The sequence below is a fragment of the Rhynchophorus ferrugineus genome, unplaced genomic scaffold (genome assembly GCF_030347505.1).
Source record: "Rhynchophorus ferrugineus isolate W39M unplaced genomic scaffold, kcgeb_rfMv2 rfM1, whole genome shotgun sequence".
Classification (NCBI taxonomy): domain Eukaryota; kingdom Metazoa; phylum Arthropoda; class Insecta; order Coleoptera; family Curculionidae; genus Rhynchophorus; species Rhynchophorus ferrugineus.
This window is the reverse complement of record NW_027472580.1, coordinates 11,403,436-11,429,570: the sequence shown is the minus strand read 5'-3', so window position 1 is coordinate 11,429,570 and position 26,135 is coordinate 11,403,436. Positions and strand designations below refer to the sequence as shown.

The following is a 26,135-nucleotide window of genomic DNA, read 5'->3' as shown; positions in this document are numbered from 1 at the left end:
TCTGCTATCCTATATTAATTATTTACTCATCTTTAGTTGTTTCCCTTCTCATCACCTTGTCTAGGTAATTGTCAGCATTGGATTATCATTCCATACACCGCAAGTTTCATTCTCGCTGCCACTTTTTGAGTCATCATTCAAGTAATAAACCGAACTGTTCCAATATATCTAAAAGTTCCAATATATCTAACACCTGTTCACTATACCACCATTTATCAATTTCCTCTTCTGCCGATCTGATGGAGTTTTTTTTTATTACTCTTCGTGAGTCCACAATCTGCCCTATTGGCAATAAGTATTTCTTCTGTTTATATTATATATACATGGCATGTAGAAAATCACTTCATTAAGCAATCTTCTGTATAAAATATTATCTTAATTAATTAGTCTTATTCTAATGCTTATTCTAAACTCTACATATGTCCAGTAATCAGATCAGGTGGTGTTAAACGTTTTAGTCTACGCACTTCACTATCACGTCGCATATTTAGCTGATTAGCGAGTACATTGGGATGCACAGACACTCTTTCGAAGTACTTCACACAAACACGTTGGATTACACTCGTTATAGGTTCTAGAGGAATATCGCGTTGTATGACTTTATTTGAAATATAGTACGGAGCATCAACAACGGCACGCAACACCTTATTTTGGAACCGTTGAATGATGGATATATTAGATTTGCTAGCGGTACCCCATAGTTGAATTCCATATGTCCAAATGGGCTTGAGTATAGACTCATACAGCAATACCTTGTTATCTAATGATAACTTGGATTTGCGCCCAATGAGCCAATACATTTGATATAATTTTAGTCCTAGTTGTTTCCGTTTAGAGAGTATGTGCTTCTTCCAGGTTAGGCGTCGATCTAAATGCATACCAAGATATTTAACATGCTCTGCTTGGGGGAGTTGACGATGATATTTACTGGTGGACATGTTCTTCTACACAGGGTAAACGTTATATGCGTGGATTTTGATTCATTGACTTTAATGCGCCATGTCTTCAACCATAATTGTATTTGCTCCAGGTGGGTTTGTAGGTTTATTGATGCTGTGACTGGATCTTCATGGGATGCTAAGATTGCTGTATCGTCTGCATATGTTGCCACAGTAGTTATTTTTGTGGTGGGCAGATCAGCCGTATACAGAAGATACAGTACTGGACCCAGTACACTACCTTGTTGAACTCCTGAATATATGGGATTTAGTTCGGTATATTCCTGATGGAGTTAATCTAGATTAAATGTGTTATTGTAGATAGTGAATATTTTCACATATACAAACAGTTCTTGCTTGTGTATCCTTCTCTCTGTTTCCTTTTTTTAATATATAACAATAATATAATTTTTTCTAATAAAATCAAGTACCAACATGTTTACTTAAAGATTTATTGCGGTATTTTTATAACAATTAAATATAGGCTGTTTATGTATATATAATATAGTTTCGTTTACAGATGTTATCTGCCAGAGGAATGGAGTGTGTGAATGCAATAAATGTAATTGCTATACTGGATACTCCGGAACATACTGTGAGAGAGAGAATAACAAAAATACATTTTGCGATGATATTCAAGATAGTGTATTAAGCGCTAGTGGTAATGTTACAATGGCAACGGTAGGAACAATCAGTAACGTGACATTAATACTTAAGAGCGATAGTACCAAGGAATGCCGTAAGTTAATATTATTTAACTCTTTTATCTAATATTCTTCTATCTAATAATATCTAATATCTTTTATTTATTAAAGCCTTAATTAACGTTTAATATTGCTTCTGAATACTTAGCACGATAGTCTATGATGCTATATTTCTAGCTTAATTATGAATATCTTCATCATCCTCATTGTCTATATATTCCTCCTTATTATTATTGGCTTACTTATCTTTTTTTTTCATCAATTTTTCTTTAAATTATTGCATTAGTTATGATTATGCTAATATTATCTCAGTATATAGATAGACAGCATCCGAATTTTAATAACATTTGATAACTTTTTATATTTCACTACTTATTTATATTAATAGACTTTCTTCTTAATTGGTAGTTAATTATTAAAGTATGCGGCATTACATCAAAGGAAATCTAAAAATTAACCTAACATATATATTACTGAGTTGATAAGGAGGAAAAACTGGTTTGTTCATTTAAATAAATTATTTAATAATATACAAAATAAAAAAGGTGTAAAATTGATTCGTAATGGTGAAACGATTTATGAACTAAACAAAAATGCCTTATTTAATCGTATATCTGGTTTTGGATAATACTGATTACATCATCGGGTCCAACTAATAGTTATCCACACGACATATAAGAATTCTTGATTCTTGATAATGTTTCCTTTTGTTTTAATTAATTAGTGATTAAATCTTGATTGTCTTAACTGTTTCTTAATTCATATTCTTTAACTAATTCTATAATCACTTTACTACTTCTGATGTTATGATCTTAAATCTCTAATTCTTTGGCAACTTCTGTTTTCGGCAACTCTTAACTCGAGTTCTTTGTGGTGGCTAAAAAGTTTGGCTCAAGAAAACCTTCTCTGTATCCCGATACGTGGAGAAAGACTCTCTCAGCTAGGAACATCCCACGCCGATGGAACACTTGATGAATGCACGAAAATTCCATGATCTCGGGCCTTCTTAAAGTTTATAGTTATAGCCAACATAAAGGTTCTTCTACCAGGTCTAACTTTTTACAAGCTTCGTCTAGACTTTTGCTAGCCACGTATTCTCTGTTTGCTCGTGCGTTTCTTATCTTGGCTAAGCTTCACCAAACATTCAATAAAATGCAATATTTTATATTATTTCAAACCATAATTCTTTTTCCATATTACAAAAAAACAAATTGGCAAATACATGTTCAAGGCTGTCCCCTGTAGTCTTTTTGTTCACCTACTTATTACAGAGTACTGGTTCATCTTGAGTTCTAATTTGATTTTGATCTGTTACTTGTTCGGTGTTCTTCTTCATATTTCTTTTTTATCCATTATTTCGTATATGCCTCTTAACGGTTTATAATATTTTACATTCATTATTTTAATGCACTTACCTTATCGCATCGCACTTTTGAATTTCAAGTTTAACACAGTGTTAAAACTGTTATTGTTGTGAATTCTTTTTCGTTTCACTGACCATCTCTCCGAACACTTCTTTACTGTACGAAAGTCAAATAACGACTTACTACAAATATTCCTTATGCGATTTAACACAGTAATACTATCTGTCGTAAATCCTTTATAATTAATTTATAGACCTGATAATAAATAATTATAATAATATATAATTATAACTTACGATATATTTTATACCATAATATGCTTTCAATTAGTTCCAGACCAATCTTGTATATATATAAAACAACTTAATGCTGAAAAATGTTACGTGAAGTACTGCTATGAAATAAGCAATAATAATAACATTATTATAAATACCCAACCTAAAAATAACATGGAGTGTTCGATTACAACTCAAGCTATGAGCTCATACTTGGCGATAGGTGAGTTAGAGTCTATCTAATAGAACAGTGAACTGACGTCATCAAAATTTATGACGTCAAAACGTCTTAAAGTTGCCTAGTTATCTTTGACATATATAGTACATCTTATGCATGTATTATCGAAAAACGTAAGCCACAATTATTTATACACTCACAATAGTTTGCAGCTTAGAGTCATTTTTATTATTTTCATCTTGAACTCTTTAACACACTACCTATAATGTAGAGTTCTAGGAACGTTTTCTATACAGTGCTATCTCTTGGAGCCACAATCCACCTAGTTGACTATTGATATCCAAATAATGTTTTTTACTTTCATTAGAGCGCATATTTACCTTTATATCGTTATTTATTGTTTCCATTGTTGCAATGTTATTTGTTATATTCTTTTTATATTACTGTATTTGTCCTTTGTTTCTTCTGTTATTATTTGTGTATATTTTATTCGTCAAATTAGATTTAATTACTGTGTTCTTCTAAATGGGTTTACTATATCTGCAAATCGATTGGTATTCATTCTTGTCTCAGAGATTCTAACCAAATGTTTATATATATTCTAAACAATTATACATAAATCTTTAACACGCTATAATACGATTTTCTACAGATATCCTGTATTAATTATATACTCACCTTTAGATGTTTCTCTCTTGGCAATTTTAAGTATTGGATCATAATGTCATATTCAGAATGTTTAATTTACTCACTGTCACTTTCTGAGTGTCAATACTTTTAAGTCAATAAATAAACGGTTAATTGCCAAAATATAATATTTGTCCTCGATCCCATCTTACCTCCTGTGTATCTTTTATTGAACTTCGAATTAAAAATCTTGGTCTCAAAACTTTTTTAAAGAAGATTTGAAACAAAAGAAACCAGATGATAACACTAAATCTATTCCAATAATAGGACTATTCCTCTTTCCAGCATGAAGAACAACATATCTGTAATAAATTATTAAAAAATATTATGACTAAGGAAACCTAATCAAGTGTTATTCTGTCTTCTATTTTTCTCTATCAACTTTTGTCTTTACACTCTTTTCATTCTCATTTTGCCAAGTGTGGCGCAACGTTACATTTTGAAATATCCACAATCATTTTTAGAGATACAAATTGAAATAACATGTACCTTAATTTTATCGTAATCTTTAAAAATATGCAATAATGCTCTTTTAAAAGCAATATTTGGACATTGCATTAAACCGTGGGTCATCATTTAAATTCTGTCTTCCTTAACAATGTATAGATACTTACCAAACTAACAGTTCTCTCTGAAATAATTGAATTATATTATGTTTAAATTAAACAAAAACTGCCAACTATTATTACGCCTTTAATATATTTGTTCTCGTATATATTTCTAATGTATAGTTAACTTCAACATGATTTTGATCCGTCACCTTCTTTGTATGTAATTGTTTTCTCTTCAGTGAAAAAAACATATTGTTTTTCATGATACATTTTTGTTTCAGTATTCACACTAATATTTAGTAAAACTGCAAAATTCTAAAAATGTTTTCAATAAAACTAGACTAACTTAATATTTAATAGTTTCAATATTTACCTTTCTAACGTATTTTACTGACAAGAGCGAGCCCCCATTATCTCGTTGTTGTTTGAAGTATTCGAAGTATTTTTGTTTGGCTTTGATTGACAGAGATTTGAAATTATGTAAACTATCAAAGCACTAAGCTAAGATATGTCGGATTCTTGAGAAACAACCGAATTTTGTAGGCCGAATGTATTTTCTTTAACTAGAATAAAATGAAAAGAAAAAATACTGTGTCATTTTAAAACGAATCGACCTCGTGATGACGTTAGTTCACTATTAATTTGAATATACTAAATAATTTTAATCATTAGTACACTTACTATTAATATCAGTGTACATTAGCGCGGTTATTATAATACAATCAGTGCATATATTTCAAATACAATTTTCACTGCCTTATCCGATTGTAGTATCGACAGTACAAATACAGAATATGGTTTATTTAGAGATGCTATTCTTTATTTCATGTATTCAGATTTAAAATTTATATAGCTCTACTAAGCGTGATATCCAAGGTTAGATAACAGGTGAGACAGTTCAATAGAGATATCTGGAGAAAAGTTACGCAGTGTCCAGTCACTAGGTGGTACAGTGTGAAGAGATGTAAATTGTAGGAGGTGGTACCGAGGAATGTGACCTTTTTTTTGCTTTTTCTACCAGCTGAAAGATTTCCCTGCAGATATTAACTGACTTTATAGGAGGAGTGGGCGTGAAGGCATTTTATTTGGGGTACGGGAAACCTAGGTGGCTTGAAAGGTCGCTTTTCATATAAAGAGTAAACTAAGTGTCCTAGTTCTGGTGTGGAATGGACCCCGCTAGGCTTTTAGAGATTCTCCGGGTATCCACATGCGAATCGAGTTTTTAATGAAAAGAAATAAGTCCCAGTTCTCTCTCCAGTCTTTGACCGCCTCCCGGACTTGGCTAGGTACCTCTTTGGCATCCATTTCACAGTTTTTTTCATTTTTTAATAACATTGCGATCAAGCGATGTTTCACCATCACTTTTAAAAATGGGCGCCGGCGTTTATACAACTTATGTTTCTTAATATGAAAACTAAATACAAAATCCGCAAAACTAAATAGAGCACTGGTATGAATAGGTTTTCTATAGCATATGAGACCCTCTATTTACGAATATGGTAAGCATTTCAATTTATCTCTTATAGTTTCAGAGATATATTCTGTAATAATTTTTGATATACCCTTAATCGGATTTCTTTCTGCGTCGAGGCGTAAATTTATTTTACACCATAAATACAAAATCCAATAGCATATAAAATCCTATATTTACGAATCTGGTAAGCATTTCAATATGTCTCTTATAGTTTTCAAGATACAGTTAGTGGGATTACTTTCTGCGTCCACGCGCGAATTTCCTTCACACCCCAAATACAAAATCCGCATAACTAAATAGAGAACTCATCTGAATAGCCTTCTTATAGCATACAAAACCCTATATTTACGAATCTGGTAAGCATTTCAATTTACCTCTTATAGTTTCAGAGATATATTCTGTAATAATTTTTGACATACACTTAATCGGATTTCTTTCTGCGTCGAGGCGTAAATTTATTTTACACCATAAATACAAAATCCAATAGCATATAAAATCCTATATTTACGAATCTGGTAATCATTTCAATATGTCTCTTATAGTTTTCAATATTCAGTTAGTGGGATTACTTTCTGCGTCCACGCGCGAATTTCCTTCACACCCCAAATACAAAATCCGCATAACTAAATAGAGAACTCATCTGAATAGCCTTCTTATAGCATACAAAACCCTATATTTACGAATCTGGTAAGCATTTCAATTTACCTCTTATAGTTTCAGAGATATATTCTGTAATAATTTTTGACATACACTTAATCGGATTTCTTTCTGCGTCGAGGCGTAAATTTATTTTACACCATAAATACAAAATCCAATAGCATATAAAATCCTATATTTACGAATCTGGTAATCATTTCAATATGTCTCTTATAGTTTTCAATATACAGTTAGTGGGATTAATTTCTGCGTCCACGCGCGAATTTCCTTCACACCCCAAATACAAAATCCGCATAACTAAATAGAGAACTCATCTGAATAGCCTTCTTATAGCATACAAAACCCTCTATATTTACGAATCTGGTAATCATTTCAATATGTCTCTTATAGTTTTCAAGATACAGTTAGTGGGATTACTTTCTGCGTCCACGCGCGAATTTCTTTCACACCCCAAATACAAAATCTGCAAAACTGAATAGAGAACTCATCTGAATAGCCTTCTTATAGCATATAAAACCCTATATTTACGAATCTGGTAATCATTTCAATATGTCTCTTATAGTTTTCAATATACAGTTAGTGGGATTACTTTCTGCGTCCACGCGCGAATTTCCTTCACACCTCAAATACAAAATCCGCATAACTAAATAGAGAACTCATCTGAATAGCCTTCTTATAGCATACAAAACCCTATATTTACGAATCTGGTAAGCATTTCAATTTACCTCTTATAGTTTCAGAGATATATTCTGTAATAATTTTTGACATACACTTAATCGGATTTCTTTCTGCGTCGAGGCGTAAATTTATTTTACACCATAAATACAAAATCCAATAGCATATAAAATCCTATATTTACGAATCTGGTAATCATTTCAATATGTCTCTTATAGTTTTCAATATACAGTTAGTGGGATTACTTTCTGCGTCCACGCGCGAATTTCCTTCACACCCCAAATACAAAATCCGCATAACTAAATAGAGAACTCATCTGAATAGCCTTCTTATAGCATACAAAACCCTATATTTACGAATCTGGTAAGCATTTCAATTTACCTCTTATAGTTTCAGAGATATATTCTGTAATAATTTTTGACATACACTTAATCGGATTTCTTTCTGCGTCGAGGCGTAAATTTATTTTACACCATAAATACAAAATCCAATAGCATATAAAATCCTATATTTACGAATCTGGTAATCATTTCAATATGTCTCTTATAGTTTTCAAGATACAGTTAGTGGGATTACTTTCTGCGTCCACGCGCGAATTTTTTTCACACCCCAAATACAAAATCTGCAAAACTGAATAGAGAACTCATCTGAATAGCCTTCTTATAGCATACAAAACCCTATATTTACGAATCTGGTAATCATTTCAATATGTCTCTTATAGTTTTCAATATACAGTTAGTGGGATTACTTTCTGCGTCCACGCGCGAATTTCCTTCACACCTCAAATACAAAATCCGCATAACTAAATAGAGAACTCATCTGAATAGCCTTCTTATAGCATACAAAACCCTATATTTACGAATCTGGTAAGCATTTCAATTTACCTCTTATAGTTTCAGAGATATATTCTGTAATAATTTTTGACATACACTTAATCGGATTTCTTTCTGCGTCGAGGCGTAAATTTATTTTACACCATAAATACAAAATCCAATAGCATATAAAATCCTATATTTACGAATCTGGTAATCATTTCAATATGTCTCTTATAGTTTTCAATATACAGTTAGTGGGATTACTTTCTGCGTCCACGCGCGAATTTCCTTCACACCCCAAATACAAAATCCGCATAACTAAATAGAGAACTCATCTGAATAGCCTTCTTATAGCATACAAAACCCTATATTTACGAATCTGGTAAGCATTTCAATTTACCTCTTATAGTTTCAGAGATATATTCTGTAATAATTTTTGACATACACTTAATCGGATTTCTTTCTGCGTCGAGGCGTAAATTTATTTTACACCATAAATACAAAATCCAATAGCATATAAAATCCTATATTTACGAATCTGGTAATCATTTCAATATGTCTCTTATAGTTTTCAAGATACAGTTAGTGGGATTACTTTCTGCGTCCACACGCGAATTTCTTTCACACCCCAAATACAAAATCTGCAAAACTGAATAGAGAACTCATCTGAATAGCCTTCTTATAGCATATAAAACCCTATATTTACGAATCTGGTAATCATTTCAATATGTCTCTTATAATTTTCAATATACAGTTAGTGGGATTACTTTCTGCGTCCACGCGCGAATTTCCTTCACACCTCAAATACAAAATCCGCATAACTAAATAGAGAACTCATCTGAATAGCCTTCTTATAGCATACAAAACCCTATATTTACGAATCTGGTAAGCATTTCAATTTACCTCTTATAGTTTCCGAGATATATTCTGTAATAATTTTTGACATACACTTAATCGGATTTCTTTCTGCGTCGAGGCGTAAATTTATTTTACACCATAAATACAAAATCCAATAGCATATAAAATCCTATATTTACGAATCTGGTAATCATTTCAATATGTCTCTTATAGTTTTCAAGATACAGTTAGTGGCATTACTTTCTGCGTCCACGCGCGAATTTCTTTCACACCCCAAATACAAAATCCGCAAAACTAAATAGAGAATTCATCTGAATAGCCTTCTTATAGCATATAAAATCCTATATTTACGAATTTGGTAAGCATTTCAATATGTCTCTTATAGTTTTCAAGATACAGTTAGTGGGATTACTTTCTGCGTCCACGCGCGAATTTCCTTCACACCTCAAATACAAAATCCGCATAACTAAATAGAGAACTCATCTGAATAGCCTTCTTATAGCATACAAAACCCTATATTTACGAATCTGGTAAGCATTTCAATTTACCTCTTATAGTTTCCGAGATATATTCTGTAATAATTTTTGACATACACTTAATCGGATTTCTTTCTGCGTCGAGGCGTAAATTTATTTTACACCATAAATACAAAATCCAATAGCATATAAAATCCTATATTTACGAATCTGGTAATCATTTCAATATGTCTCTTATAGTTTTCAAGATACAGTTAGTGGCATTACTTTCTGCGTCCACGCGCGAATTTCTTTCACACCCCAAATACAAAATCCGCAAAACTAAATAGAGAATTCATCTGAATAGCCTTCTTATAGCATATAAAATCCTATATTTACGAATTTGGTAAGCATTTCAATATGTCTCTTATAGTTTTCAAGATACAGTTAGTGGGATTACTTTCTGCGTCCACGCGCGAATTTCCTTCACACCTCAAATACAAAATCCGCATAACTAAATAGAAAACTCATCTGAATAGCCTTCTTATAGCATACAAAACCCTATATTTACGAATCTGGTAAGCATTTCAATATGTCTCTTATAGTTTTCAAGATACAGTTAGTGGCATTACTTTCTGCGTCCACGCGCGAATTTCCTTCACACCTCAAATACAAAATCCGCATAACTAAATAGAGAACTCATCTGAATAGCCTTCTTATAGCATACAAAACCCTATATTTACGAATCTGGTAAGCATTTCAATATGTCTCTTATAGTTTTCAAGATACAGTTAGTGGGATTACTTTCTGCGTCCACGCGCGAATTTCCTTCACACCTCAAATACAAAATCCGCATAACTAAATAGAGAACTCATCTGAATAGCCTTCTTATAGCATACAAAACCCTATATTTACGAATCTGGTAAGCATTTCAATATGTCTCTTATAGTTTTCAAGATACAGTTAGTGGGATTACTTTCTGCGTCCACGCGCGAATTTCCTTCACACCTCAAATACAAAATCCGCATAACTAAATAGAGAACTCATCTGAATAGCCTTCTTATAGCATACAAAACCCTATATTTACGAATCTGGTAATCATTTCAATATGTCTCTTATAGTTTTCAAGATACAGTTAGTGGCATTACTTTCTGCGTCCACGCGCGAATTTCTTTCACACCCCAAATACAAAATCCGCAAAACTAAATAGAGAATTCATCTGAATAGCCTTCTTATAGCATATAAAATCCTATATTTACGAATTTGGTAAGCATTTCAATATGTCTCTTATAGTTTTCAAGATACAGTTAGTGGGATTACTTTCTGCGTCCACGCGCGAATTTCCTTCACACCTCAAATACAAAATCCGCATAACTAAATAGAGAACTCATCTGAATAGCCTTCTTATAGCATACAAAACCCTATATTTACGAATCTGGTAAGCATTTCAATTTACCTCTTATAGTTTCCGAGATATATTCTGTAATAATTTTTGACATACACTTAATCGGATTTCTTTCTGCGTCGAGGCGTAAATTTATTTTACACCATAAATACAAAATCCAATAGCATATAAAATCCTATATTTACGAATCTGGTAATCATTTCAATATGTCTCTTATAGTTTTCAAGATACAGTTAGTGGCATTACTTTCTGCGTCCACGCGCGAATTTCTTTCACACCCCAAATACAAAATCCGCAAAACTAAATAGAGAATTCATCTGAATAGCCTTCTTATAGCATATAAAATCCTATATTTACGAATTTGGTAAGCATTTCAATATGTCTCTTATAGTTTTCAAGATACAGTTAGTGGGATTACTTTCTGCGTCCACGCGCGAATTTCTTTCACACCCCAAATACAAAATCTGCAAAACTGAATAGAGAACTCATCTGAATAGCCTTCTTATAGCATATAAAACCCTATATTTACGAATCTGGTAAGCATTTCAATATGTCTCTTATAGTTTTCAATATACAGTTAGTGGGATTACTTTCTGCGTCCACGCGCGAATTTCTTTCACACCCCAAATACAAAATCCGCAAAACTAAATAGAGAATTCATCTGAATAGCCTTCTTATAGCATATAAAACCCTATATTTACGAATCTGGTAAGCATTTCAATATGTCTCTTATAGTTTTCAAGATACAGTTAGTGGGATTACTTTCTGCGTCCACGCGCGAATTTCCTTCACACCTCAAATACAAAATCCGCATAACTAAATAGAGAACTCATCTGAATAGCCTTCTTATAGCATACAAAACCCTATATTTACGAATCTGGTAAGCATTTCAATTTACCTCTTATAGTTTCAGAGATATATTCTGTAATAATTTTTGACATACACTTAATCGGATTTCTTTCTGCGTCGAGGCGTAAATTTATTTTACACCATAAATACAAAATCCAATAGCATATAAAATCCTATATTTACGAATCTGGTAATCATTTCAATATGTCTCTTATAGTTTTCAATATACAGTTAGTGGGATTACTTTCTGCGTCCACGCGCGAATTTCCTTCACACCCCAAATACAAAATCCGCATAACTAAATAGAGAACTCATCTGAATAGCCTTCTTATAGCATACAAAACCCTATATTTACGAATCTGGTAAGCATTTCAATTTACCTCTTATAGTTTCAGAGATATATTCTGTAATAATTTTTGACATACACTTAATCGGATTTCTTTCTGCGTCGAGGCGTAAATTTATTTTACACCATAAATACAAAATCCAATAGCATATAAAATCCTATATTTACGAATCTGGTAATCATTTCAATATGTCTCTTATAGTTTTCAAGATACAGTTAGTGGGATTACTTTCTGCGTCCACGCGCGAATTTCTTTCACACCCCAAATACAAAATCTGCAAAACTGAATAGAGAACTCATCTGAATAGCCTTCTTATAGCATATAAAACCCTATATTTACGAATCTGGTAATCATTTCAATATGTCTCTTATAATTTTCAATATACAGTTAGTGGGATTACTTTCTGCGTCCACGCGCGAATTTCCTTCACACCTCAAATACAAAATCCGCATAACTAAATAGAGAACTCATCTGAATAGCCTTCTTATAGCATACAAAACCCTATATTTACGAATCTGGTAAGCATTTCAATTTACCTCTTATAGTTTCCGAGATATATTCTGTAATAATTTTTGACATACACTTAATCGGATTTCTTTCTGCGTCGAGGCGTAAATTTATTTTACACCATAAATACAAAATCCAATAGCATATAAAATCCTATATTTACGAATCTGGTAATCATTTCAATATGTCTCTTATAGTTTTCAAGATACAGTTAGTGGCATTACTTTCTGCGTACACGCGCGAATTTCTTTCACACCCCAAATACAAAATCCGCAAAACTAAATAGAGAATTCATCTGAATAGCCTTCTTATAGCATATAAAATCCTATATTTACGAATTTGGTAAGCATTTCAATATGTCTCTTATAGTTTTCAAGATACAGTTAGTGGGATTACTTTCTGCGTCCACGCGCGAATTTCCTTCACACCTCAAATACAAAATCCGCATAACTAAATAGAGAACTCATCTGAATAGCCTTCTTATAGCATACAAAACCCTATATTTACGAATCTGGTAAGCATTTCAATTTACCTCTTATAGTTTCCGAGATATATTCTGTAATAATTTTTGACATACACTTAATCGGATTTCTTTCTGCGTCGAGGCGTAAATTTATTTTACACCATAAATACAAAATCCAATAGCATATAAAATCCTATATTTACGAATCTGGTAATCATTTCAATATGTCTCTTATAGTTTTCAAGATACAGTTAGTGGCATTACTTTCTGCGTCCACGCGCGAATTTCTTTCACACCCCAAATACAAAATCCGCAAAACTAAATAGAGAATTCATCTGAATAGCCTTCTTATAGCATATAAAATCCTATATTTACGAATTTGGTAAGCATTTCAATATGTCTCTTATAGTTTTCAAGATACAGTTAGTGGGATTACTTTCTGCGTCCACGCGCGAATTTCCTTCACACCTCAAATACAAAATCCGCATAACTAAATAGAAAACTCATCTGAATAGCCTTCTTATAGCATACAAAACCCTATATTTACGAATCTGGTAAGCATTTCAATATGTCTCTTATAGTTTTCAAGATACAGTTAGTGGCATTACTTTCTGCGTCCACGCGCGAATTTCCTTCACACCTCAAATACAAAATCCGCATAACTAAATAGAGAACTCATCTGAATAGCCTTCTTATAGCATACAAAACCCTATATTTACGAATCTGGTAAGCATTTCAATATGTCTCTTATAGTTTTCAAGATACAGTTAGTGGGATTACTTTCTGCGTCCACGCGCGAATTTCCTTCACACCTCAAATACAAAATCCGCATAACTAAATAGAGAACTCATCTGAATAGCCTTCTTATAGCATACAAAACCCTATATTTACGAATCTGGTAAGCATTTCAATATGTCTCTTATAGTTTTCAAGATACAGTTAGTGGGATTACTTTCTGCGTCCACGCGCGAATTTCCTTCACACCTCAAATACAAAATCCGCATAACTAAATAGAGAACTCATCTGAATAGCCTTCTTATAGCATACAAAACCCTATATTTACGAATCTGGTAATCATTTCAATATGTCTCTTATAGTTTTCAAGATACAGTTAGTGGCATTACTTTCTGCGTCCACGCGCGAATTTCTTTCACACCCCAAATACAAAATCCGCAAAACTAAATAGAGAATTCATCTGAATAGCCTTCTTATAGCATATAAAATCCTATATTTACGAATTTGGTAAGCATTTCAATATGTCTCTTATAGTTTTCAAGATACAGTTAGTGGGATTACTTTCTGCGTCCACGCGCGAATTTCCTTCACACCTCAAATACAAAATCCGCATAACTAAATAGAGAACTCATCTGAATAGCCTTCTTATAGCATACAAAACCCTATATTTACGAATCTGGTAAGCATTTCAATTTACCTCTTATAGTTTCCGAGATATATTCTGTAATAATTTTTGACATACACTTAATCGGATTTCTTTCTGCGTCGAGGCGTAAATTTATTTTACACCATAAATACAAAATCCAATAGCATATAAAATCCTATATTTACGAATCTGGTAATCATTTCAATATGTCTCTTATAGTTTTCAAGATACAGTTAGTGGCATTACTTTCTGCGTCCACGCGCGAATTTCTTTCACACCCCAAATACAAAATCCGCAAAACTAAATAGAGAATTCATCTGAATAGCCTTCTTATAGCATATAAAATCCTATATTTACGAATTTGGTAAGCATTTCAATATGTCTCTTATAGTTTTCAAGATACAGTTAGTGGGATTACTTTCTGCGTCCACGCGCGAATTTCTTTCACACCCCAAATACAAAATCTGCAAAACTGAATAGAGAACTCATCTGAATAGCCTTCTTATAGCATATAAAACCCTATATTTACGAATCTGGTAATCATTTCAATATGTCTCTTATAGTTTTCAATATACAGTTAGTGGGATTACTTTCTGCGTCCACGCGCGAATTTCCTTCACACCTCAAATACAAAATCCGCATAACTAAATAGAGAACTCATCTGAATAGCCTTCTTATAGCATACAAAACCCTATATTTACGAATCTGGTAAGCATTTCAATTTACCTCTTATAGTTTCAGAGATATATTCTGTAATAATTTTTGACATACACTTAATCGGATTTCTTTCTGCGTCGAGGCGTAAATTTATTTTACACCATAAATACAAAATCCAATAGCATACAAAACCCTATATTTACGAATCTGGTAAGCATTTCAATTTACCTCTTATAGTTTCAGAGATATATTCTGTAATAATTTTTGACATACACTTAATCGGATTTCTTTCTGCGTCGAGGCGTAAATTTATTTTACACCATAAATACAAAATCCAATAGCATATAAAATCCTATATTTACGAATCTGGTAATCATTTCAATATGTCTCTTATAGTTTTCAAGATACAGTTAGTGGGATTACTTTCTGCGTCCAAGCGCGAATTTCTTTCACACCCCAAATACAAAATCTGCAAAACTGAATAGAGAACTCATCTGAATAGCCTTCTCATAGCATATAAAACCCTATATTTACGAATCTGGTAATCATTTCAATATGTCTCTTATAGTTTTCAATATACAGTTAGTGGGATTACTTTCTGCGTCCACGCGCGAATTTCCTTCACACCTCAAATACAAAATCCGCATAACTAAATAGAGAACTCATCTGAATAGCCTTCTTATAGCATACAAAACCCTATATTTACGAATCTGGTAAGCATTTCAATTTACCTCTTATAGTTTCAGAGATATATTCTGTAATAATTTTTGACATACACTTAATCGGATTTCTTTCTGCGTCGAGGCGTAAATTTATTTTACACCATAAATACAAAATCCAATAGCATATAAAATCCTATATTTACGAATCTGGTAATCATTTCAATATGTCTCTTATAGTTTTCAAGATACAGTTAGTGGGATTACTTTCTGCGTCCACGGGCGAATTTCTTTCACACCCCAAATGCAAAATCCGCAAAACTAAATAGAGAATTCATCTGAATAGCCTTCTTATAGCATATAAAATCCTATATTTACGAATTTGGTAAGCATTTCAATATGTCTCTTATAGTTTTCAAGATACAGTTAGTGGGATTACTTTCTGCGTCCACGCGCGAATTTCTTTCACACCCCAAATACAAAATCCGCAAAACTAAATAGAGAATTCATCTGAATAGCCTTCTTATAGCATATAAAACCCTATATTTACGAATCTGGTAAGCATTTCAATTTATCTCTTATAGTTTCAGATATATATTCTGTAATAATTTTTGATATACACTTAATCGGATTTCTTTCTGCGTCGAGGTGTAAATTTATTTTACACCATAAATACAAAATCCAGTAGCATATAAAATCCTATATTTACGAATCTGGTAAGCATTTCAATATGTCTCTTATAGTTTTCAAGATACAGTTAGTGGGATTACTTTCTGCGTCCACGCGCGAATTTCTTTCACACCCCAAATACAAAATCCGCAAAACTAAATAGAGAACTCACCTGAATAGCCTTCTTATAGCATATAAAACCCTATATTCACGAATCTGGTAAGCATTTCAATTTATCTCTTATAGTTTCAGAGATATATTCTGTAATAATTTTTGACATACACTTAATCGGATTTCTTTCTGCGTCGAGCCGTAAATTTATTTTACGCCATAAATACAAAATCCAATAGCATATAAAATCCTATATTTACGAATCTGGTAAGCATTTCAATATGTCTCTTATAGTTTTCAAGATACAGTTAGTGGGATTACTTCTTGCGTCCACGCGCGAATTTCTTTCACACCCCAAATACAAAATCTGCAAAACTAAATAGAGAACTCATCTGAATAGCCTTCTTATAGCATATAAAACCCTATATTTACGAATCTGGTAAGCATTTCAATATGTCTCTTATAGTTTTCAAGATACAGTTAGTGGGATTACTTTCTGCGTCCACGCGCGAATTTCTTTCACACCCCAAATACAAAATCCGCAAAACTAAATGGAGAACTCATGCGAATAGGCTTCTTATAGCCTATCAGACCTATTATTTACGAATCTGGTAAGTATTTCAATATATTTCTTACAGTTTTCAAGACACAGTTAGTGGGATTACATGCTGCGTCCACGCGCGAATTTCTTTCACACCCCAAGTACAAAATCCGCAAGACTAAATAGAGAACTCGTCTGAATAGCTTTCTTATAGCATATAAAACTCTATATTTACGACTCTGGTAAGCACTTCAATATATCTCCTATAGTTTTCAAGATACGCTTAGTTAGATTACTTTCTACGTCCACGCGCAAATTTCTTTCACACCCCAAATACAAAATCCGCAAAACTAAATAAAGAATTCATCTGAATAGGCTTCCTATAGCCTATAAGACCTACTATTTACGAGTCTGGCGAGCATTTCAATTGATCTATAATCACCAAATTTAACAGTTAAGTTATTTATATGAATTCCTCGTACTGTCACCAATAGTTATCTCTGAAAAATGAAATGAAATGAAAATAAACTCAAGTACCTCCTATAATAATCAAAATTGCCTTTCATGTAATAAAATATATTTTGAAAGTTAATTCAATTTATAACGTGTGAGAAAGTTAATCTAATACTTGCTGATTTCGTTTTCTACATTTATTAAGTCAACTGTCAACTGTACTGTCGGTACTTTCAAATATTTATAAGAATTTTTGTTTACATTTATGTTATATGATTTTATATTATACTATTGTTTAAGTGCTTAATCTTTATACATTTCAGCAATATTTTCCGCGATAGTGGCTGTTGGTATTGCATATATCATTTTGAAGAAATGGAGAATTTATAAATTGGATCAGGCGGAGTATTTAAAATACGAAGAAATGCGGTTGATAGAGAGACAGGAAGAAAATCCTTTATACAATTCTCCATATCGCAAATACAGTGTGCCCAAATAACAATTTTTTAAAAGAAATAGGAATCGAGCTATTACGTGATTTAAAAAAAAACGCTTATTCCATTTATAAAACTCTCAATTATTGCTTTTTATTAGCGTTGGGAACTATCAACTGAAAGCAGTCGAAACAGTCGATAGTCAAAAATCTAGCGACTGAAAATAGTAATTATTATTTTGAAATGCACGGTTCGACTGTTTTTTTTTAATTCGTGATATCAGACGAAAATGTACGAGTCCTTTCCTGTATAAATCGTGAGAGAGGAAAGGATGGAGATAATTGGTTGGGGCAGTTATTTTATATGTGGTTATACATTCCAACGGTAGTATAAGCCAGACGGAGATGTATAAATTCCTTCACGAACTGACTTTAAATAAAGATAATGAAAAATAATTACTAAACACTACTATAATAATACTTTTATATGTCAATGTTCTGTGGATCCGTAAAAAGAATGGAATTTTTCTATGAAATGGAATAATACTACAATAGAACTTAAACAAAACCTAAAAACTAAAGATATACAATAACCGTAAATACTATACAAAAATTAAACATATACCTAAACAAAACAATTAATCTATGGCATAATTAAGTATGAACTAAGCGACATGATATAAATTCTTCATTTATAATTGAACGTAAATATTTTTAGCAAAAAGCGAGCGAGCAATGGAAATATTGCCTATTATTGTCATAAATGCAGTCAAAATATTTTACTATTTATCATTCCCAATTTCAATCTTGTTACCCTATTACATTAACAATATTGAAAAATATCCTACCAAAATGCTATAATATTAATATACAATATATTGTTATTTACAAGCAAACTACCAAAAAATCATAAAACTACATATATTACATATAAATAATTAATAACAATTAGGAACACTTTTCTCAAGGTCGCAGCTAGGATCACTAAAAATCAGTCGAATGAAACAAGTAGAACCAAAAATAGTAACTAAAAGTATGACTGAAACAGTTCATAGTAAATAGTAACAAAATCAGTCGGTCCGAAAATAGCGACTGAAACAGTCACAAAGTATAAATAGTATAAAGTATAAAGTAGTCAATTACTAAACAATCGATAGTCGAATTCAGTCGATAGTTCCCAACACTACTTTTTATATTATACTAGTGATCGCCCTGTGCTCGATATTCGACCACAATTTATTAAGTTTGTTATGTTTCTTTAATACTTTTTTGTAATACTTTTAAAATGATATGTAAATGTAATGTGTATAAATTATAAATGATCCAAACTTTCCATAACTCTTTAATATTTCTAAGAATACGAGAATTACCGGAACAAAAACAAAACATTAAATAACACTGCTCACAATTAAATAACTTCGTTTATTAATGTTTTAACCACTCACTTCAATGTTCTCATTTGAAATGTAAAATTTAAGGAATTTTATTCCGATTCCAAACAGTTTCCGGCTTATAACGGTACAACGTTGCCAGATTTTGATTTTAAAAAATTGTTATATATAGTCTGTCGTGTTAAATCGCCACTTCGCGTAATTAGTCTTCGTGGAATTGTTGAATGCTTTGGTCCAATCTTGCTGAAACCGCATGTCCTCTAGTCTTTGCTCTACTATTTCAGGTACAAGAAAATTTCGAATGATGGCACCATTCAGCAGTAAGAGTAACTGTAATACCTTGGTCATTTAAAAAAATAGGAAACAATGATGTTTTTAGCATGAATACCACACCATACAGTTTTTTTAGTGGATGCAGTGATGTTTCATGAATTAATTGAGGATGATGTGTTTCCCAAAATCGACTGTTCTCTTTAATGACGTGGCCGCTGAGAAGAAAATGGGCTTCATCACTCATTATCAATTTAGACGAAAAATCTTCAATTTCACCAGATGTTTCTGGAGACCCTGCAACAATATCGCGCACCAGAACCACATTTTCAGCGTTACGAAACGTCCGTTGTCTTTCAGAACGAGGCCTGTCTGCTGTCGTAATGAACTGTCGAAAATTGGCATGTTAACCATAAATTGTGATTTTGTGAGGCACTGGACGATTGGGATATTTTTTACGCAATTTCCGCTGAGTGGCAATAATGGAACGATTATTTTCAATAAATATTGTCACTATTTCTGCTCGTTCCTGTGGCGTATATTTATCCATAATAAAATTTGGACGTCTACACAACCAATTGTTAAAGCTAAACTGAGCTATAACCAAGATGGCGAGCAATCAAAATGACAGCGGGACTTTTGCCTCACCTGTTATCTTTATATGCATGTGGACCGACGACTAACTTGGAAGAAACACATCCTTGCTAAACGAAAAAGACTTGGGCTTAAACTATATCAAATATGTTGACTTATAGGATGCAAATCCAGGTTACTATTAGATAGCCAGATATTGCTATACGAACCAATACTTAAGCCTATTTAGTATATAGCCTATATATAGCAATCATATATCAATTTTAAAACAAGATGTTGTATGCCACTGTCGATGCTCTGTACTATGTCTGTAATAAAAGGTTACAACGCAATATCCCTCTAGAACCCATAATGTGTAATTCAAAATGTTTGTGTTAAGAACTTTAAAAGATTCCAAAATTTAAACACTTCTTTGCAGACCTTTGTTATTTAGCTAAAAAAATTAAACAATCCTAATTTATAATAAGTATATAAAATCAATAATTTAATTTATGTTTCTATATTTAGGTTTATCTATGTAAATTTCAGTGTGTCATAAAATGTAAACGATTATAGTTAATATTTGAAGTGCACTATTATTTGCGCATATTTAAGTTGTGTATCAATTCAAAATTTATGTTATATGTACGTTCCTTTACATATACTCAAATGTAATTGCAGTTTATTAACTGTTTAAATAAGTTAAGTAAAATATAAAAAAAGAGGTAGTTTATCATTTATTTACATTAATATTTAAGTAGGTTCTTCAACATGCCACAATTAGAAATAAAATTATCAAATAACTTTAAATATATGAATTAATACGTTAAATCAAATCTCTAATCCCTTAAGAATATAGCGTGCCTAAAAGGCCGTAAGATTGGGCATCTAGCTATTATTTATCGATAAGAATTACCTATAACCAACATGTATATAATATTATATAATAATATGCACAAATAATATATAACCCATAAGCATAAACTCCATTTTGTACAGTAGATTCACTATTTCAATCAAACGTATCTCGAGTTTACTCATCTAGCATTGATTGTCTTTATAAAAACAAACTTTATTTCAAGTACTAATACAAAGGAAGCTTAACACTAAGATGTAACAACTACAATGGATTATTACAGATTAATTTACGTACTAACGATGTTTATATTTATATTATTTTAAAGCTGTCTTAACACATTCTTAATGACTAATGGTTAGTTACCCTAAGGGAAGCATAAATGACCATATAACTGGAACTCACTAAAAATTAATAACTTATAAAAATTAAACAAATCAAAAATAATCAAACTTAGATCTTAAACATAAAAAAACATTTTGAAATAAAAGATGTACATAGTAACCGTTGTAGTAACTAAATAAAAATAAACAAAAAACTTATTTAACTTATTCTACTATATACACATAATTTAACTTAATACTATCTGAACCTATTTATCTATTTACAATATTATATTAACTACTACCAACTGATTATTTTGAAGTCGGTGCCAAGCAACAAATTAAATTTGTTTTGATCGAAATTTAGTTTTGTGTATATATTTCACAACATTTTATTGTTATTTTTGTATTGTTTGGACTCAGACTATCGTTTGGACTTTTACGTGCCTTTGAAATTTGAGCGTTTCCATCGATTTCACCCTCTTCGCTCCCAATAGGCATGGTTTGGTTCCAATGGCACCACATATCGGAAGTGCACTCTTTCGAATAAAAAAAGGATTTGGAAAATCGGTCCATAATTGACGGAGAAATCGGCGAACATACATTTAAAAAATATATACTGCCGAACATAGAAACTCCTCCTTTTTCGAGGTCTGTTAAAAATGCAAGCAGTCAAATTTCACATACAGAGTGTTTAAATTATTTTATTATTTTTATTTCAGTTTTGCAGGAACCATGGATGAACAACGTTAAATTTAAATTAGAAAATTATATGAAAAATTAAGACAAAATCCGATGTAAAAGGTTGATGAAATCTGAAAAATGGAATATTAGAGATTAATTAATTAAGATTAATTATTTGAAGGATTAGTTCGATTTCAGGTAATAGGGTAAGGTATAAAAATTTCAGGTAAAGTGAAGTGATTTGGTGTACGAAACGTTTTAATATCAAATTGTCAGTATAATTGTGTTCGATTTAACCAATATTTAGATACTTTTTGCTCTTGTCATTGATAAGTTGCGATAAGAGAAGATAGACAAGGACATTATTCATAGGAAGTACTTCATTTCAACATATGCATTTACTTTTATATCTATTTATATCTACCGGATTTTAATTTTAATTCTTCGAAATATTGGCCATTTGATTCTGTACATATAATTAAGGCAATTTATATATGAGATAAATGATCTAATTGATTTGTAGAACAGCTAAAGGTAAAATAGAATTTACTATAACATTGTAGAAGATGTTTGAAAGCAGTCGCTTAGAAATATGTCATGGCAATGCAAATTGTTATCGAATAACAGTCAAGTCAAACATGAATAACTGAAAATAATGGTATGAGAATAAATATCTATAAAGATATAAAAATGAGATTGGTTTTGTTCAATTTATTCAACTGATTAATATTTAAATGATTATTACCCTTAGCACCTTCTTTACTACTTCTGTGGTAATCTTATTACATATTTGACTGTTTCTTAATATATCTGCTAATATATGAGATCTTAAAAGAACTGTTTGTCTTTTGAGCAATACATCATCCAGCCAATTTCTAACTTCTTCGAAATTGGCGAAGTACTTCTTCTTGTTGTTAATTTCTGTTCTTGAATTTAATTTAATTTAATCTAAATATTATTTTAAAGAATTATATTGTTTATGCTATATAATTGTATAATTATATGCAAACTTTAGACCATAGAATAGTACAAGAATAGTAATAGAATACTACAAGGAAAAATTAAGAAATAATATTTTAAAATATCTATAAAAAATTTACATAATAATACAATATTATTACTTTTATTACAATAAAATATCTGAATTTACTGAATATAGTAATTACATTACAGTTTTTATTAGGAAACCTCCTTTTATACATTTTTATAGATACTTTATTAGACACTATCCATAGTACATATAGCTTTTTGTTTCATTTTCGCACTTTACAATCCTTACAATTAGAAATTGGATGTAGTTGAAGACTGAAATGCAAAGTATAAACCTTTCTGTTCGCAAGCTTCATGTAGTAAATTTATCTCTCTTGTTTTGTCTCTTGTTTGTTGGTTTTTGCAACAATAAAAAAAGTCCACAAAATTTTATTTGTTACTTACACTATTCAAGGACATGATAAGTATGTGGTTAAATCAAATTTTATTTTTGAATTTCATTTATCAGGTTATCTTGTATAATATTTAGGGAACTAAACAGCTATGTACAAGCATAAACATTTGATATTTAAATTATATTTTAAACGTGGGGATTTATAGATAACTGAGTAAATCGCGCCCTCATTCACGAAATTTTGTTTTCGGTGGTCTAAAAACTTACAACAATGTAATACTAAAAATATTAATAACAACAAGATTTTTTTACTATATTTTAAAGATTCCTTTTTACTACCCATGGGTCTATCTGGACTGGACCTACTGTTTAACGTGGATTTAGAACCAAGGTCGTCGGCTTTACGCCTACCGACTGGCGAGGGATTAACTTCCCAGTCTTACTCAGTCTGATTAACAAGAGTGTAATTCTGGAGAATACACGCATGCGCACAAAGGTTTGAGTTTGTAACGTTGCCAGTTGTTGAAACTTATACGGTTATTTGAAAAATTTTATATAAATAGAATATAGAATAACAAGAGTGTAATATATATTCTGGAATTCACATATTAACCTAAAATCTCACTTGAAACCCAATTTCAAATTTAACTAATTTTGCTGTCTTTTATTTTAAGCTTATATATTATGTATAAGTTATTTAAACTTTTATAAGTATATTTAATTATAAAAGGAAAAAGAGAAAATAAAACAACGTGTAAGGAAACAAATATAATTCATTTATGAATATTTAAAATCACAAGCATCCAGTATTCTTTAAAACCACTCAATAATATATCCTGCACAGCACTAAAAAATACCTTGATTGATTTCTAATTAATAATTAATTAGTTAATTTAATAAATAATTAATTTTATTTGAACCTTCTTCTTGGGTTGTGCATTTAAACAAATAATATTTGCCTTAATGTTACAAAAATAATGCTATAACAACAAAGTCCCCTATAAAGATACACAAAAACAGACAAATATAACCTAAGATGTATTTCTATTCAAAAGAAGGAAACGAAGTGTGTTACCTCTCTACCTTCGACCTATTTATTCTTTTTTACCTTATTATATTAACAAATACAATAATAATGATAAATAGAGTTCCAAAATGCTGCTATATTGGTGTTTATAATTATTTATAATCATACTAAAAAAGACACAAAACATAGATATATTTATAACCATGTAAAGCATGACTTTATCTACTAAAGGTCACGGCTAAGACGACAAAGCCAGAACATAAAACATATTTTATTTTTAAAAAAATTTTGTGATAAAAATCTAATTTTGATTATTTATTTTTTGAAGGCGGTTCAATTTTTTTGTTAAATATATTTTATTTTTCTCTTTTTAGTGTTAGATATTTACTCAATAAATTACGCAATTATTTTATTTAATATTACAATGGGTAGGCCAAATAAAGCTGCAGAGCGTATGAGGAAAAATAGGAATAAAAAACAAAATTTGAAAATAAGGTGTGCTTTGGGTCCCGGGGTCTGCTACATAGCCTAGGTAATTTGACAAATGTTCAAACTAGACTAGAACAAAAAGACTCTGTCGGGAATCGAACCCACAACCTCCGTTTGGGAGCTAATCGCTTTAACCATTACACCATGGAACCAGTTGGCTACAATATTTTATTCTAGGAGGTTTTATATGCTATAATTAGTTCTTAAAAAACAAACTGAATGGCTTTTACACTGAATGACTTCCGATTTTCCGTCACATCTGCTCAGCAATAACATTACATCCAAATATCTGATTAATTCAGATAAAAAATATTTGAAAACTTTGTACGTTCCTTTGAAATTTGAGGGTTTTCCCTTGATATTCCCCTTCCCCCTCCAGATCCTGAGTTTTATCCAATGGAACCACCTCGAAAGTGCACTATTTCTTTAATTTTGAAAATCGGTCCGGTAATTGTTGGTAATTGTCGGGGCAATGGGTGAATATACATTAAATATATATATATATATATATATATATATATATATATATATATATATATATATATATATATATATATATAAACAGCCGAATATAGACCTCCTCCTTTTTCGAAGTGGCTTAAAAAAATAAGTCACTCTAAAATTACTCGCATGAAGTAGGATGTAACAGTAGATACTAAAATGTAATGACACCAAACAGTCAATAGTTCCTAACGCTAGCGCCATCCAAAATGACGATAGTAAAAAACCTCGCCATCCATGCCTATACAAGTTTCTATTGGCTAGGACTGCACATGCGCACTTGTTCCAATCTAACCTGACAGTTTCCACAACTAGCGTCCTTTTCTTCCACGCCTTTCATAAGAATCCTAGTTATGGTTAAATGTCATTTTAATTTTGTATTTACATTTTGTCGAGGTAATTTAACTATTTCATAGGCAAAATTAGCAGCAGATAATGCGAAAATATTGGTATAAGGTATGAATTATTAGTAGAATATAATCATTTTATAACACTAAATTTGTAGATTGTTATGGAACATAGGATAAGGTA

General features: G+C 31.3%; 1 protein-coding gene and 2 long non-coding RNA genes across 5 annotated transcripts in view; 1 reads left to right on the top strand and 2 right to left on the bottom strand.

Moving 5' to 3' along the window:
* LOC143203890 (integrin beta-nu) overlaps nucleotides 1–26,135 on the top strand; it is a 56,855-nt gene that overhangs the window by 28,512 nt on the left and 2,208 nt on the right. For 2 of the 3 annotated variants that reach the window (XM_076416207.1, XM_076416224.1), the window contains 3 exons: nucleotides 1,459–1,677; nucleotides 3,337–3,504; nucleotides 17,997–19,439. In XM_076416207.1, the coding sequence (XP_076272322.1) occupies nucleotides 1,459–1,677; nucleotides 3,337–3,504; nucleotides 17,997–18,172 (563 nt within the window). In that variant the 3' untranslated portion in view covers nucleotides 18,173–19,439. Of the gene's footprint in view, nucleotides 1–1,458; nucleotides 1,678–3,336; nucleotides 3,505–17,996; nucleotides 19,440–26,135 lie in introns of those variants that run through there. The other variant, XM_076416215.1, reaches the window with a different exon arrangement.
* LOC143204150 (uncharacterized) lies at nucleotides 23,818–24,119 on the bottom strand. Its single transcript, XR_013007530.1, has 2 exons — nucleotides 23,999–24,119; nucleotides 23,818–23,934 (listed from the first exon to the last, which is right to left on the bottom strand). It is a non-coding gene; the product is annotated as an uncharacterized LOC143204150 (long non-coding RNA).
* Nucleotides 25,770–26,135, bottom strand: part of LOC143204145 (uncharacterized) — a 38,843-nt gene continuing 38,477 nt past the window's right edge. The window contains exon 2 of the long non-coding RNA XR_013007529.1: nucleotides 25,770–25,899. This is a non-coding gene — a long non-coding RNA (uncharacterized LOC143204145). The remainder of the gene's footprint in view (nucleotides 25,900–26,135) is intronic.